Genomic DNA, 17,007 nt, shown 5'->3' on the forward strand with positions numbered 1-17,007 from the left:
ATACCAACAGATAGAAAAGAGCTGTATGTTCTGGTGATAACAACAGATAGAAAAGAGCTGTATGTTCTGGTGATAACAAGGGATAGATAATAATAAAATGAACAAGCAACAAGAAGAAGTGGGAACAATCAGGTAGTGTGAATACTGGAAAATCATTAGGGGGCAAAAAGTCCACGCCATGCATAGAAACATTAACAAGCATGACAACGGAAGGATACATCTAAACGCACCGAGGCCAGACCCTGGATACTGAGCACGATACTCAATGTGGAATAGTCAAACAAGACAGAGATATCAAAACCTGGTGCCGCCTTATAGATTGAAGATTGAAGCTGCAGACTTTATGGTGCAGCACATAGATTTCAATCGATATATTGATACAGATGTGGGATCTTAATTTGAGCCAGTTTGCTACAGCAGAAAATAATCCTGCAGCAGCAGGAAATGTGAATTATTATGTGGATTATAATTAATGAAAAACGTTGTGGTGTTCGATACATTTTTCGTTAGTGCAAAAAAAAAAAAAAAACATTTTAAAAACTCAAATACACTACAAGTTTGCATTTCCTGCTGTGCCAGAAAAGTCTCAGCAACAAAAGAGTGATCAAATTAAGATCCTACATCTGTATATATTAGATAGAAGATTGACAAGGCAGACTTAAGGTTATAATGCAGCATAGGCAGGTGTCATTGAGGCATAGGCAGGTGTCATTGAGGCATAGGCAGGTGTCATTGAGGCATAGGCAGGTGTCATTGCGTTTGTGCGTTGTTTAGTTGAGAAAGACTCACCGATGTTGGAGTGCTTGAGCAGGCGACAGATACGGGCCTCTCTCTCTAATTTCTGGTGGTCTGAGGAGGTAGAGAGACAGATGGAGAGATATTAGAGGTAGAGAGACAGATGGAGAGATATTAGAGGTAGAGAGACAGATATTAGAGGTAGAGAGACAGATGGAGATATATTAGAGGTAGAGAGACAGATGGAGAGATATTAGTGGTAGAGAGACAGATGGAGAGATATTAGTGGTAGAGAGACAGAAGGAGAGATATTAGTGGTAGAGAGACAGATATTAGAGGTAGAGAGACAGATGGAGAGATATTAGAGGTAGAGAGACAGATGGAGAGATATTAGAGGTAGAGAGACAGATATTAGAGGTAGAGAGACAGATGGAGAGATATTAGAGGTAGAGAGACAGATGGAGAGATATTAGTGGTAGAGAGACAGATGGAGAGATATTAGTGGTAGAGAGACAGAAGGAGAGATATTAGTGGTAGAGAGACACATGGAGAGATATTAGTGGTAGAGAGACACATGGAGAGATATTAGAGGTAGAGAGACACATGGAGAGATATTAGAGGTAGAGAGACAGATGGAAAGATATTAGAGATAGAGAGACAGATGGATAGATATTTGGGATATGTACAGGGGTGATATAGGCTCTGCACAATATCTTGTACTGAATAATATTTTCCTAGCACATTTTGAAGTGGTCAGACCCCTTCTCCAAATAGTGTCCCTTTGCGATGGGGTGAGAGAAGTGTTCAGGTCACACTCCCATGCAATCTGAATGGGGGAATAGTGACCCATTGTGATGCTAACTGATTGGGGGAATAGTGACCCATTGTGATGCTAACTGAATGGGGGTATAGTGACCTATTGTGATGCTTTCTGAATGAGGACATAGTGACCCATTGTGATGCTAACTGATTGGGGGAATAGTGACCCATTGTGATGCTAACTGATTGGGGGAATAGTGACCCATTGTGATGCTAACTGAATGGGGGAATATGTGTTTAGGATGGAAAAAAACAATGGCCTATAAATGCTTGATCAGTTCCTGTCGAGGATCAGTTCCTGTCGAGGAGGCAGCTTTCCTGAGGTTCTGATCTAACTCTGTTCCAGAGGCCGAGTCAGCATTCTCCATTTTACCAACCTTGTATATGTCTTAAGCTGTAGTTATGCTAAAAATGAAGAATCACTCAAACCAAAATCTGCCTTTAACAATCTGACCAATAGATGAAATACCGTGGCTATGCCAGAGTCTACTATTCAAAGTGTTTCCCCCAGCTGTAAACATGGGGTTATGCCAGAGTCTACTATTCAAAGTGTTTCCCCCAGCTGTAAACATGGGGTTATGCCAGAGTCTACTATTCAAAGTGTTTCCCCCAGCTGTAAACATGGGGTTATGCCAGAGTCTACTATTCAAAGTGTTTCCCCCAGCTGTAAACATGGGGTTATGCCAGAGTCTACTATTCAAAGTGTTTCCCCCAGCTGTAAACATGGGGTTATGCCAGAGTCTACTATTCAAAGTGTTTCCCCCAGCTGTAAACATGGGGTTATGCCAGAGTCTACTATTCAAAGTGTTTCCCCCAGCTGTAAACATGGGGTTATGCCAGAGTCTACTATTCAAAGTGTTTCCCCAGCTGTAAACATGGGGTTATGCCAGAGTCTACTATTCAAAGTGTTTCCCCAGCTGTAAACATGGGGTTATGCCAGAGTCTACTATTCAAAGTGTTTCCCCCAGCTGTAAACATGGGGTTATGCCAGAGTCTACTATTCAAAGTGTTTCCCCAGCTGTAAACATGGGGTTATGCCAGAGTCTACTATTCAAAGTGTTTCCCCCAGCTGTAAACATGGGGTTATGCCAGAGTCTACTATTCAAAGTGTTTCCCCCAGCTGTAAACATGGGGTTATGCCAGAGTCTACTATTCAAAGTGTTTCCCCAGCTGTAAACATGGGGTTATGCCAGAGTCTACTATTCAAAGTGTTTCCCCCAGCTGTAAACATGGGGTTATGCCAGAGTCTACTATTCAAAGTGTTTCCCCCAGCTGTAAACATGGGGTTATGCCAGAGTCTACTATTCAAAGTGTTTCCCCAGCTGTAAACATGGGGTTATGCCAGAGTCTACTATTCAAAGTGTTTCCCCCAGCTGTAAACATGGGGTTATGCCAGAGTCTACTATTCAAAGTGTTTCCCCCAGCTGTAAACATGGGGTTATGCCAGAGTCTACTATTCAAAGTGTTTCCCCCAGCTGTAAACATGGGGTTATGCCAGAGTCTACTATTCAAAGTGTTTCCCCCAGCTGTAAACATGGGGTTATGCCAGAGTCTACTATTCAAAGTGTTTCCCCAGCTGTAAACATGGGGTTATGCCAGAGTCTACTATTCAAAGTGTTTCCCCCAGCTGTAAACATGGGGTTATGCCAGAGTCTACTATTCAAAGTGTTTCCCCAGCTGTAAACATGGGGTTATGCCAGAGTCTACTATTCAAAGTGTTTCCCCCAGCTGTAAACATGGGGTTATGCCAGAGTCTACTATTCAAAGTGTTTCCCCCAGCTGTAAACATGGGGTTATGCCAGAGTCTACTATTCAAAGTGTTTCCCCCAGCTGTAAACATGGGGTTATGCCAGAGTCTACTATTCAAAGTGTTTCCCCCAGCTGTAAACATGGGGTTATGCCAGAGTCTACTATTCAGTGTTTCCCCCAGCTGTAAACATGGGGTTATAGTCTACTATTCAAAGTGTTTCCCCCAGCTGTAAACATGGGGTTATGCCAGAGTCTACTATTCAAAGTGTTTCCCCCAGCTGTAAACATGGGGTTATGCCAGAGTCTACTATTCAAAGTGTTTCCCCCAGCTGTAAACATGGGGTTATGCCAGAGTCTACTATTCAAAGTGTTTCCCCCAGCTGTAAACATGGGGTTATGCCAGAGTCTACTATTCAAAGTGTTTCCCCCAGCTGTAAACATGGGGTTATGCCAGAGTCTACTATTCAAAGTGTTTCCCCCAGCTGTAAACATGGGGTTATGCCAGAGTCTACTATTCAAAGTGTTTCCCCCAGCTGTAAACATGGGGTTATGCCAGAGTCTACTATTCAAAGTGTTTCCCCCAGCTGTAAACATGGGGTTATGCCAGAGTCTACTATTCAAAGTGCTGTAAACATGGGGTTATGCCAGAGTCTACTATTCAAAGTGTTTCCCCCAGCTGTAAACATGGGGTTATGCCAGAGTCTACTATTCAAAGTGTTTCCCCCAGCTGTAAACATGGGGTTATGCCAGAGTCTACTATTCAAAGTGTTTCCCCCAGCTGTAAACATGGGGTTATGCCAGAGTCTACTATTCAAAGTGTTTCCCCCAGCTGTAAACATGGGGTTATGCCAGAGTCTACTATTCAAAGTGTTTCCCCCAGCTGTAAACATGGGGTTATGCCAGAGTCTACTATTCAAAGTGTTTCCCCCAGCTGTAAACATGGGGTTATGCCAGAGTCTACTATTCAAAGTGTTTCCCCCAGCTGTAAACATGGGGTTATGCCAGAGTCTACTATTCAAAGTGTTTCCCCCAGCTGTAAACATGGGGTTATGCCAGAGTCTACTATTCAAAGTGTTTCCCCCAGCTGTAAACATGGGGTTATGCCAGAGTCTACTATTCAAAGTGTTTCCCCCAGCTGTAAACATGGGGTTATGCCAGAGTCTACTATTCAAAGTGTTTCCCCCAGCTGTAAACATGGGGTTATGCCAGAGTCTACTATTCAAAGTGTTTCCCCCAGCTGTAAACATGGGGTTATGCCAGAGTCTACTATTCAAAGTGTTTCCCCCAGCTGTAAACATGGGGTTATGCCAGAGTCTACTATTCAAAGTGTTTCCCCCAGCTGTAAACATGGGGTTATGCCAGAGTCTACTATTCAAAGTGTTTCCCCCAGCTGTAAACATGGGGTTATGCCAGATGGGACAGGATGGAACAGACACACCGTTTACACCCAACCTTCTGTGCAGCATCTTAACTATGCTACATGAGAACCTGATAATTCCAATGTCAAGGGCAGTAGCTGGGTTTGGGGCAGTAGGGGGTTTGGGGCAGTAGGGGTTTGGGGCAGTAGGGGTTTGGGGCAGTAGTTTGGGGCAGTAGCTGGGTTTGGGGCAGTAGGGGGTTTGGGGCAATAGGGGAGTTTGGGCAGTAGGGAGTTTGGGGCAGTAGGGGTTTGGGGCAGTAGGGGGTTTGGGGCAGTAGGGGTTTGGGGCAGTAGCTGGGTTTGGGGCAGTAGGGGTTTGGGGCAGTAGGGGTTTGGGGCAGTAGGGGTTTGGGGCAGTAGCTGGGTTTGGGGCAGTAGGGGTTTGGGGCAATAGGGAGTTTGGGGCAGTAGGGGTTTGGGGCAGTAGGGGTTTGGGGCAGTAGGGGGTTTGGGGCAGTAGCTGGGTTTGGGGCAGTAGGGGTTTGGGGCAGTAGGGGGTTTGGGGCAGTAGGGGTTTGGGGCAGTAGCTGGGTTTGGGGCAGTAGGGGTTTGGGGCAGTAGGGGTTTGGGGCAATAGGGGAGTTTGGGGCAGTAGGGGTTTGGGGCAGTAGGGGAGTTTGGGGCAGTAGGGGTTTGGGGCAGTAGGGGTTTGGGGCAGTACCACATTGATGACAGGTGAAACGGACCTGTGTTGTGACACTATCCTCTCCTCCAACCACTCCCAGCTGCAGATCTTAGATTCTGATTTGTAAGCCCACGTAAGTTTGTAACTCCTTAAACCACGACTGTGGGACATTGAAAGGGGATGGAAGAGATGACATAGGCTAGCCTAGGTAATACACTAGGTCCATTTAGGCTGAATATCTTGGTTCTGAGGGATACTATATTCATTCCTAGATACTTCATGCCACTAGTCATCCAAACAAATGGGAAACCCACTAAGTCAGCCTGAAATGTGTGTATGTTAAGAGGTATAGCCTCTCCCTTTCTCCAGTTGATCTTGTGTCCTGAGAGGAAGCCAAAGGAGTCAATCATTGTTAAGACTGCCGGTAGGGAGATTTGCAGGGTTCCTAAGGATGAGTAGGATGTCGTCAGCGTATAGATTCAATGTGAACTCATGTTCATAAATGCGCACATCTGGGACGGTCTCTTCAGCATGTATCGCACATGCCAGTGGGTTCTAAGGCTAAAATAAATAGGAGGGGACTAGCGGAGCAAACCCTGTCTCACACCTCGGTGGAGACAAAATGAGTCAGACACTCTATCATTCATTTTGACAGATGAGACAAGTTCGCTGTATCATGATCCTGACCCAGCTAATGGGACCAAAGCCAAACTTGGTGAGTGGATGAAACAGGTATGGCTATTCTATCCTGTCAAAGGCCTTCTTGGCTTCCAAGGATGCTGCTACAGCTGCAGTTTTAAGAGAGTGAGCCTCGGACATGACATGAAACAGCCTGTAATTCACAGAGAGACGACCTGGGATGAACCCAACCTGGTCTAGATTCATTAATGATGGGATTACCGTCTCTAAGCGTAAGGCGAGGGTCTTGGTTAATAGCTTATAGTTGCTGTTCAACAGACTTAAGGGGCGGAAACGTCCACCTCTAAAGGACCCTAACTAGGCTTGGCTTCCAGAGAGATAGTTGTTCGACACATGGACGGGGTATAGATTCAGACTCTGGTGCTTCATCAAATAATTTCAGAAGGATCTGGGACCGCTGTTTTTTTTAAAGCATTTGTAGGTTTCAATACCCAAGCCGTCATCGCCAGGCCTTTTCCCAGAGGACATTTTTATAATTGCTTTTTCAATTTCTAACTCGTTGATCGGGATGTCCAAACCAACTTCATCCACTAGATTGACTGTGGGAAGGTCAAAGCTTCCCACAGGTCAAAGGTTAAAGAACAGTCGCTGTCACCTGCTGTACTCTCTGACCCATACAATGTGAAAGATTGATTCATTCTGTTGGCATGACATTCAAATACTCCCTTACTATCTCTAATGGCTGGAATCAGCTGTTGCTTCTCCATCTGCTTCAATGTATGCGCTAACATCCCCCCTGCGCTAATATCCCCCCTGCCCTCTTCCCCCCTGCGCTAATATCCCCCCTGCCCTCTTCCCTCCTGCGCTAACATCCCCCCTGCTTTAACATCCCCCTGCCCTCTTCCCCCTGCTTTAACATCCCCCTGCGCTAATATCCCCCTGCCCTCTTCCCATCCCTGCTTTAACATCCCCCTGCTTTAACATCCCCCTGCTTTAACATCCCCCTGCTTTAACATCCCCCTGCGCTAATATCCCCCCTGCCCTCTTCCCTCCTGCTTTAACATCCCCCTGCTTTAACATCCCCCTGCTTTAACATCCCCCCTGCTTTAACATCCCCCTGCTTTAACATCCCCCTGCTTTAACATCCCCCTGCTTTAACATCCCCTGCTCTAACATCCCCCTGCTTTAACATCCCCCTGCTCTAACATCCCCATGCTCTAACATCCCCCCGCTTTAACATCCCCCTGCTTTAACATCCCCCTGCTTTAACATCCCTCCTGCTCTAACACCCCCCTGCTCTAACATCCCCCTGCTTTAACATCCCCCTGCTTTAACATCCCCCTGCTCTAACATCCCCCTGCTTTAACATCCCCCTGCTTTAACATCCCCCTGCTTTAACATCCCCCTGCTTTAACATCCCCCCTGCTCTAACATCCCCCTGCTCTAACATCCCCCTGCTCTAACATCCCCCTGCTCTAACATCCCCCTGCTTTAACATCCCCCTGCTTTAACATCCCCCTGCTATAACATCCCCATGCTCTAACATCCCCCCTGCTCTAGCATCCCCCTGCTCTAACATCCCCCTGCTCTAACATCCCCCTGCGCTAACATCCCCCCTACTCTAACATCCCCCTGCTCTAACATCCCCCTGCTCTAACATCCCCCTGCTCTAACATCCCCCTGCCCTAACATCCCCCTGCGCTAACATCCCCCTGCGCTAACATCCCCCATGTCCTCTTCCCTTATGCGCTAACATCCCCCCTGCGCTAACATCCCCCTTGCGCTAATATCCCCCATGCGCTAACATTCCCCCTGCGCTAACATCCCCCTACGCTAACACCCCCTGCTCTAACATCCCCCTGCTCTAACATCCCCCCTGCTCTAACATCCCCCTGCTCTAACATCCCCCTGCTCTAACATCCCCCTGCTCTAACATCCCCCTGCGCAAACATCCCCTGCGCTAACATCCCCCTGCTCTAACATCCCCATGCGCTAACATCCCCCTGCGCTAACATCCCCCTGCGCTAACATCCCCCTGCTCTAACATCCCTCCTGCTCTAACATCCCCCTGCTCTAACATCCCCCTGCAAACATCCCCCTGCGCTAACATCCCCCTGCTCTAACATCCCCCCTGCGCTAACATCCCCCTGCGCTAACATCCCCCTGCGCTAACATGCCCCCCTTATGCGCTAACATCCCCTTGCGCTAACATCCCCTGCGCTAATATCCCCCATGCTAACATTCCCCCTGCGCTAACATCCCCCTGCGCTAACATCCCCCTGCGCTAATACATCCCATTCCCCCTGCGCTAACATCCCCCTGCGCTAACATCCCCCTGCGCTAATATCCCCCATGCACTAACCCCCTGCGCTAACATCCCCCCTGCGCTAACATCCCCTCGCGCTAATATCCCCCATGCACTAACATTCCCCCTGCGCTAACATCCCCCCTGCGCTAACATCCCCCTTGCGCTAATATCCCCCATGCACTAACATCCCCCCTGCGCTAACATCCCCCTTGCGCTAATATCCCCCATGCGCTAACATTCCCCCTGCGCTAACATCCCCCCCTGCGCTAACATCCCCCTGCTCTAACATCCCCCCTGCGCTAACATCCCCCCTGCCACCTACCCTCTGCCCTGACTCAAAATAAAATCTTTGGAGTCGGAAAAGAGCAACATCAGTCTCCTGGTGTTTCTGTAGATCTGCCCTGGTAGACAGGAGGGAGGTTCTCAAGGCTAGGTTCAACGGCTCTGACATACAGTATGTTTCCCCTCCAGTATTTGAATCTCCGAAGACAGCTTAGACTTTTACTTTGAGCTCTTTCTTTTTTTTCAGCTGATGAGAAACTAATTATCCAACCCGTACAAGTGGCCACAGAGTCACAGAGCTAAGGTTCAGTTCAACGAATTCTATGATTCTATCACACCTAGTGAAATCCTTGTTTTTCAAGAGGGAGGTGTTCAGCCTCGACTGTTGGGACATGAAGGGATTAGCGGGGGGGGGGTTACAGAGATGGGCGCATGGTCACTTATAGGAATACTATGAATACTGGTATCCATATCATTCTGAATCAGGTTAGAGGACATAAGAATACGGTCGATCCTGGAGTCAGAATTGAGGGCTTTTGAGTAGAAGGTGTATTCAAGTGAATACAAGTGAAATAATTCCATCATTGCTGCTGTGACAGGCCTGTCTGAGGGAAGGGAAGGGGGGCGCCAGAACGGTCTAGTAAGGGACTGCAAACCCAAATTAAAGTCACCGCCCATGACTATGGGACCCCGAAGAGAGATAGATATCGCAGGCACCAAGGAAGAGAGGACGGTGTTTTGTGAAGAATTAGGTGCATGTACATTTATTAGGGTACACTCATTTTGTAACCATCCTGAGGCTATCACACGTCCACCATCCTGGTAAGTATGCAAGTTAGAAGGTTTGAAATACATTCTTCTTTGCAATTAGAATGCTGACACCCTTAGAACGCTTGCCACCTGGGGAGGAGAACACCTGACCCACCCATATCTTAATCTTAGATTATTGCCACATCACAATTAAGAGGCTTTAAATGCACCAGAATCATATACCTCTTAAGTGTATTCTGAATTCCGTTACAATTCCAACTCACAAGTCCATACTGGTAGTGGCATTCATTTAGTTCATTATTTTCCCGTGAACTCCGTGACCTTAAGAGTCTTTTGCTGTATAAACAAGGTGTTTTTTAAAATCATTATGACTGTATATTAACCAGAATTCTGTTCTAGTGTGTCATCTTCACCACGTGACTCCACTTTACTTCGATGTCATAAACCAAGGCACTTCAGTGTCACTATCTGTGACTGAACAAAATAATATACAGACAGTTGGATGTCAGCATCTCTCTAGTACAAAGACAACAGGTCCACTAGCTGCTTGGACGAGGGAGGCAGGGAGGTAGGGAGGCAGGGAGGCAGGGAGGTAGGTAGCCAGGGAGGAAGGTATAGGCAGGGAGGGAGGCAGGGAGGAAGGTAGGCAGGCAGGGAGACAGGCAGGGAGACAGGCAGGGAGACAGGGAGGCAGGGAGGTAGGTAGCCAGGGAGGAAGGTAGGCAGGGAGGGAGGCAGGGAGACAGGCAGGGAGACAGGCAGGAAGGGAGACAGGCAGGGAGGGAGGCAGGGAGGAAGGTAGGCAGGGAGGAAGGTAGGGAGGGAGGGAGGGAGGGAGGGAGGGAGGGAGGGAGGGAGGGGGAGGGAGGGAGGGAGGGAGGGAGGGAGGGAGGGAGGGAGGGAGGGAGGGAGGGAGGAGGGAGGAGACATAATAATCATTCTCCAACAGATTGGAGGGGACACAATGTAGACTGGCTAGTGACTGACTGACTGCCATGGAATACCTGTTGGAGATCATCACTGTTACATAAGCCTGTACCATACACGAACAACACACACAGAGAAAACAACACACACAGCAGGGTGTATGTGAACGCACACTATGCAGAGCACAGAGGGTTACACACATACACACACATGGTCACATGCACACACACACATACATAGAAGAGTGACAGTGAAGAGAGTACCTAGTGATTACATGTTCTAAAGATGAGGGGAGAGCGATGGCTGAGGGAGAGAGGAGAGAGAGGACAGTGTTTAAATTACGAAGACAAACTGCTGTCTGAGGACAAAGACAACACTGATTACTATCATTGTCTCCTACCTCCAACTCTCTTCCTCCTCTCTCCCTTTCTATCACACTCTCCATTCCTCCCAACTCTCTTCCTCCTCTCCCCCTTTCTTTCCTACTCTCCATTCCTCCCAACTCTCACCTCTCTCTTCATGCATACAATTTATATTGTCTCTCCAACCCCTTTATTAGACTGGTAAAAACAGGTATAAGCTGGTATGGGCTGGTATGGGCTGGTAACGGCTGGTATAGGTTGGTATAGGTTGGTATAGGCTGATGGTGGTTGGTATAGGCTAAGGTTGGTATAGGCTAAGGTTGGTATAGGCTGATGGTGGTTGGTATAGGCTAAGGTTGGTATAGGCTGATGGCTGGTATAGGTTGTTAACGGCTGGTGTAGGTTGGTATTTTTTAAATATTTTTTTTACCTTTATTTAACTAGGCAAGTCAGTTAAGAACATATTCTTATTTTCAATGACGGCCTGGGAACAGTGGGTTAACTGCCTGTTCAGGGGCAGAACGACAGATTTGTACCTTGTCAGCTCGGGGGTTTGAACTCGCAACCTTCCGGTTACTAGTCCAACGCTCTAACCACTAGGCTACACTGCCGTATAGGCTGATGGTGGCTGGTATAGGCTGGTTTAGGTTGGTATAGGTTGGTATAGGATGGTAACGGCTGGTATAGGTTGGTATAGGCTGATGGTGGCTGGTATAGGCTGGTTTAGGTTGGTATAGGATGGTAACGGCTGGTATAGGTTGGTATAGGCTGATGGTGGCTGGTATAGGCTGGTTTAGGTTGGTATAGGATGGTAACGGCTGGTATAGGTTGGTATAGGCTGATGGTGGCTGGTATAGGCTGGTTTAGGTTGGTATAGGATGGTAACGGCTGGTATAGGTTGGTATAGGCTGATGGTGGCTGGTATAGGCTGGTATAGAGAATGTGTACTCAGTCAACTTACCCGGTAAAATAATAAATAAATAGGTTGGTATAGGCTGGTATAGGCTGGTGGTGGCTGGTATAGGATGGTATAGGATGATATATGCTGGTATAGGCTGGTATTGGCTGGTATAGGATGATATAGGCTAGTATAGGCTGGTGGTGGCTGGTGGTGGATGGTATAGGCTGGTATAGGATGGTGGTGGCTGGTATAGGCTGGTGGTGGCTGTTATAGGATGGTATAGGCTGGTGGTGGCTGGTATAGGCTGGTGGTGGCTGGTATAGGCTGGTATAGGATGGTATAGGATGATATATGCTGGTATAGGCTGGTATTGGCTGGTATAGGATGATATAGGCTAGTATAGGCTGGTGGTGGCTGTTATAGGATGGTATAGGCTGGTGGTGGCTGGTATAGGCTGGTGGTGGCTGGTATAGGATGATATAGGATGGTATAGGCTGGTATAAGCTGGTGTAGGCTGGTAACGGATGGTATAGGCTGATATAAGCTAGTATAGCCTGGTGGTGGCTGGTATAGGATAGTATAGGTTGGTATAGGATGATATATGCTTGTATAGACTGGTGGTGGCTGGAATAGGCTGGTGGTGGCTGGTATTTTATTTTATTTTAATTTATTTTTTATCCGTTATTTTACCAGGTAAGTTGACTGAGAACATGTTCTCATTTGCAGCAACGACCTGGGGAATAGTTACTGGGATAGGCTGGGGATTGATGAGCCAATTGTAAACTGGGGATTATTAGTATAGGCTGGTGGTGGCTGGTATAGGCTGGCATTGGATGGTATAGGCTGGCATTGGATGGTATAGGCTGGTGGTGGCTGGAATAGGCTGGTGGTGGCTGGTATAGGCTGGTGGTGGCTGGTATAGGCTGGTATAGGCTGGTATAGGCTGGTATAGGCTGGTGGTGGCTGGTATAGGATGGTATATGCTGGTATAGGCTGGTGGTGGCTGGTATAGGATGGTATATGCTGGTGGTGGCTGGTGGTGGCTTGTATAGGCTGGTGGTGGCTGGTATAGGCTGGCATTGGATGGTATAGGCTGGCATTGGATGGTATAGGCTGGTGGTGGCTGGAATAGGCTGGTGGTGGCTGGTATAGGCTGGTGGTGGCTGGTATAGGCTGGTGGTGGCTGGTATAGGATGGTATATGCTGGTATAGGCTGGTGGTGGCTGGTATAGGATGGTATATGCTGGTATAGGATGGTATATGCTGGTGGTGGCTGGTGGTGGCTTGTATAGGCTGGTGGTGGCTGGTATAGGCTGGTGGTGGCTGGTATAGGCTGGTATAGGATGGTATATGCTGGTATATGCTGGTGGTGGCTGGTATAGGATGGTATATGCTGGTATAGGCTGGTGGTGGCTGGAATAGGCTGGTGGTGGCTGGTATAGGCTGGTGGTGGCTGGTATAGGCTGGTATATGCTGGTATAGGCTGATGGTGGCTGGTATAGGCTGGTATAGGTTGGTATAGGCTGATGGTGGCTGGTATAGGCTGGTATAGGTTGGTATAGGATGGTAACGGCTGGTATAGGTTGGTATAGGCTGATGGTGGCTGGTATAGGCTGGTATAGAGAATGTGTTCTCAGTCAACTTACCCGGTAAAATAATAAATAAATAGGTTGGTATAGGCTGGTATAGGCTGGTGGTGGATGGTATAGGCTGGTATAGGATGATATAGGCTAGTATAGGCTGGTGGTGGCTGGTGGTGGATGGTATAGGCTGGTATAGGATGGTGGTGGCTGGTATAGGCTGGTGGTGGCTGTTATAGGATGGTATAGGCTGGTGGTGGCTGGTATAGGCTGGTGGTGGCTGGTATAGGATGATATAGGATGGTATAGGCTGGTATAAGCTGGTGTAGGCTGGTAACGGATGGTATAGGCTGATATAAGCCTGGTGGTGGCTGGTATAGGATAGTATAGGTTGGTATAGGATGATATATGCTTGTATAGACTGGTGGTGGCTGGAATAGGCTGGTGGTGGCTGGTATTTTATTTTATTTTAATTTATTTTTTATCCGTTATTTTACCAGGTAAGTTGACTGAGAACATGTTCTCATTTGCAGCAACGACCTGGGGAATAGTTACAGGGGAGAGGAGGGGGATTGATGAGCCAATTGTAAACTGGGGATTATTAGTATAGGCTGGTTGGTGGTGGCTGGTATAGGCTGGCATTGGATGGTATAGGCTGGCATTGGATGGTATAGGCTGGTGGTGGCTGGAATAGGCTGGTGGTGGCTGGTATAGGCTGGTGGTGGCTGGTATAGGCTGGTGGTGGCTGGTATATGCTGGTATATGCTGGTATAGGCTGGTATAGGCTGGTGGTGGCTGGTATAGGATGGTATATGCTGGTATAGGCTGGTGGTGGCTGGTATAGGATGGTATATGCTGGTATAGGATGGTATATGCTGGTGGTGGCTGGTGGTGGCTTGTATAGGCTGGTGGTGGCTGGTATAGGCTGGTATAGGATGGTATATGCTGGTATATGCTGGTGGTGGCTGGTATAGGATGGTATATGCTGGTATAGGCTGGTGGTGGCTGGAATAGGCTGGTGGTGGCTGGTATAGGCTGGTGGTGGCTGGTATAGGCTGGTATATGCTGGTATAGGCTGGTGGTGGCTGGTATTGGATGGTATATGCTGGTATAGGCTGGTGGTGGCTGGAATAGGCTGGTGGTGGCTGGTATAGGCTGGTATAGGATGGTATATGCTGGTATAGGCTGGTGGTGGCTTGTATAGGCTGGTGGTGGCTGGTATAGGCTGGTATAGGATGGTATATGCTGGTATATGCTGGTGGTGGCTGGTATAGGATGGTATATGCTGGTATAGGCTGGTGGTGGCTGGAATAGGCTGGTGGTGGCTGGAATAGGCTGGTGGTGGCTGGTATAGGCTGGTATATGCTGGTATAGGCTGGTGGTGGCTGGTATTGGATGGTATATGCTGGTATAGGCTGGTGGTGGCTGGAATAGGCTGGTGGTGGCTGGTATAGGCTGGTATAGGATGGTATATGCTGGTATAGGCTGGTGGTGGCTGGAATAGGCAGTGGTGGCTGGTATAGGCTGGTGGTGGCTGGTATAGGCTGGTATAGGATGGTATATGCTGGTATAGGCTGGTGGTGGCTGGTATAGGCTGGTGGTGGCTGGTATAGGCTGGTGGCTGGTATAGGCTGGTGGTGGCTGGAATAGGCAGTGGTGGCTGGTATAGGCTGGTGGTGGCTGGTATAGGCTGGTATAGGATGGTATATGCTGGTATAGGCTGGTGGTGGCTTGTATAGGCTGGTGGTGGCTGGTATAGGCTGGTGGCTGGTATAGGCTGGTATATGCTGGTATAGGATGGTGGTGGCTGGTATAGGATGGTATATGCTGGTATAGGCTGGTGGTGGCTGGAATAGGCTGGTGGTGGCTGGCATAGGCTGGTGGTGGCTGGTATAGGCTGGTATAGGATGGTATATGCTGGTATAGGATGGTATATGCTGGTGGTGGCTGGTATAGGCTGGTATAGGCTGGTGGTGGATGGTATAGGCTGGTGGTGGCTGGTATAGGCTGGTGGTGGCTGGAATAGACTGGTGGTGGCTGGTATAGGATCATATAGGCTGGTATAGGCTGGTGGTGGCTGGTATAGGATGGTATAGGCTGGTATAGGCTAGTATAGGCTGGTGTAGGATGGCATAGGCTGGTATAGGCTGGTATAGGATGGTATAGGATGGTATGGGCTAGTATAGGCTAGTATAGGCTGGTGGTGGCTGGTATAGAATGGTATAGGCTGGTGGTGGCTGGTATAGAATGATATAGGCTGGTGGTGGCTGGTATAGAATGATATAGGCTGGTGGTGGCTGGTATAGAATGGTGTAGGCTGGTGGTTGCTGGTATAGGCTGGTGGTGGCTGGTATAGAATGGTATAGGCTGGTGGTGGCTGGTATAGAATGGTGTAGGCTGGTGGTGGCTGGTATAGAATGGTGTAGGCTGGTGGTTGCTGGTATAGGCTGGTGGTGGCTGGTATAGAATGGTATAGGCTGGTGGTGGCTGGTATAGAATGGTGTAGGCTGGTGGTGGCTGGTATAGAATGGTGTAGGCTGGTGGTGGCTGGTATAGAATGGTATAGGCTGGTGGTGGCTGGTATAGAATGGTATAGGCTGGTGGTGGCTGGTATAGAATGGTGTAGGCTGGTGGTGGCTGGTATAGAATGGTGTAGGCTGGTGGTTGCTGGTATAGGCTGGTGGTGGCTGGTATAGAATGGTATAGGCTGGTGGTGGCTGGTATAGAATGGTGTAGGCTGGTGGATGCTGGTATAGGCTGGTGGTGGATGAGGAGATGGAGGAGCAGGAGGAGGAGAAGAGAGGATGAAGGGATGGAGGAGCAGGAGGAGGAGAAGAGAGGATGAGGGGATGGAGGAGGAGGAGGAGGAGGAGGGGGAGAAGAGAGGATGGGGAGAAGAGAGGATGAGGAGATGTGTTCACTGGGTATGAGAATCAACAGAAACCCACTGCTGCCCAAAAACCCTACAGCGACAGCTGAACTCAACTCTGTATTGTACTGAGTGTGTGTGTGTGTGTGTGTGTGTGTGTGTGTGTGTGTGTGTGTGTGTGTGTGTGTGTGTGCAACAGAAAGTCTGACTGCACTTGTGTAGCCTTTGCATACATTTCTGTGTGTTTCTGTGTGTGGGCATGCATGTCTGATACTGTGAGACTGTCTGCAAGGTTTTAGCATGCTTGAGTGTGAGGGAGCAGAGTAGACTGACTATTTATGACTCATCGTGACAGGAGAGGAGAGGAGAGGAGAGGATGAGATAATTGTATCAATCACATCATCACATCTAGGGAGGTGGCGGTTACGAAATTCCGTCAGCCGGTGATTGTCAAGTAAATAACTGTCGGTAATTGACCGTTAATTAACATAAGCACATTTAGCATCTCCTGGCTTCCACACACAGCCTACATGCCACTGATGCAGACCTCTGGAACATCTACATTTAAAACGTATAATTAATCCATGTGATATAGCCTACACCTTCACAATAAATCCATGTAATATAGCCTACGTCATCACAATAAATCCATGTAATATAGCCTACACCTTCACAATCAATCCATGTAATATAGCCTACACCTTCACAATAAATCCATATAATATAGCCTACACCTTCACAATCAATCCATGTAATATAGCCTACACCTTCACAATAAATCCATGTAATATAGTCTACACCTTCACAATAAATCCATGTAATATAGTCTACACCTTCACAATAAATCCATGTAATATAGTCTACACCTTCACAATAAATCCATGTAATATAGCCTACAACTCAGTGTGTGTGTGATTTGAGTGGCGTGTGTACATGTTAATCCATGTAATATAGCCTACATCATCACAATAAATCCATGTAATATAGCCTACATCATCACAATAAATCCATGTAATATAG

At 47.9% G+C, this 17,007-nt stretch overlaps 1 protein-coding gene across 24 annotated transcripts in view; it reads right to left on the reverse strand.

Moving 5' to 3' along the window:
- Positions 1-17,007, reverse strand: part of LOC118380890 (calcium/calmodulin-dependent protein kinase type II subunit beta-like) — a 181,478-nt gene that overhangs the window by 136,461 nt on the left and 28,010 nt on the right. For all 24 annotated transcript variants that reach the window (XM_052479248.1, XM_052479245.1, XM_052479249.1 and 21 more), the window contains exon 3: positions 790-849. In XM_052479248.1, coding sequence (XP_052335208.1) covers positions 790-849 — 60 coding nt within the window. The remainder of the gene's footprint in view (positions 1-789; positions 850-17,007) is intronic.

Source organism: Oncorhynchus keta, chromosome 25 (genome assembly GCF_023373465.1).
Source record: "Oncorhynchus keta strain PuntledgeMale-10-30-2019 chromosome 25, Oket_V2, whole genome shotgun sequence".
In the NCBI taxonomy this organism is placed as follows: domain Eukaryota; kingdom Metazoa; phylum Chordata; class Actinopteri; order Salmoniformes; family Salmonidae; genus Oncorhynchus; species Oncorhynchus keta.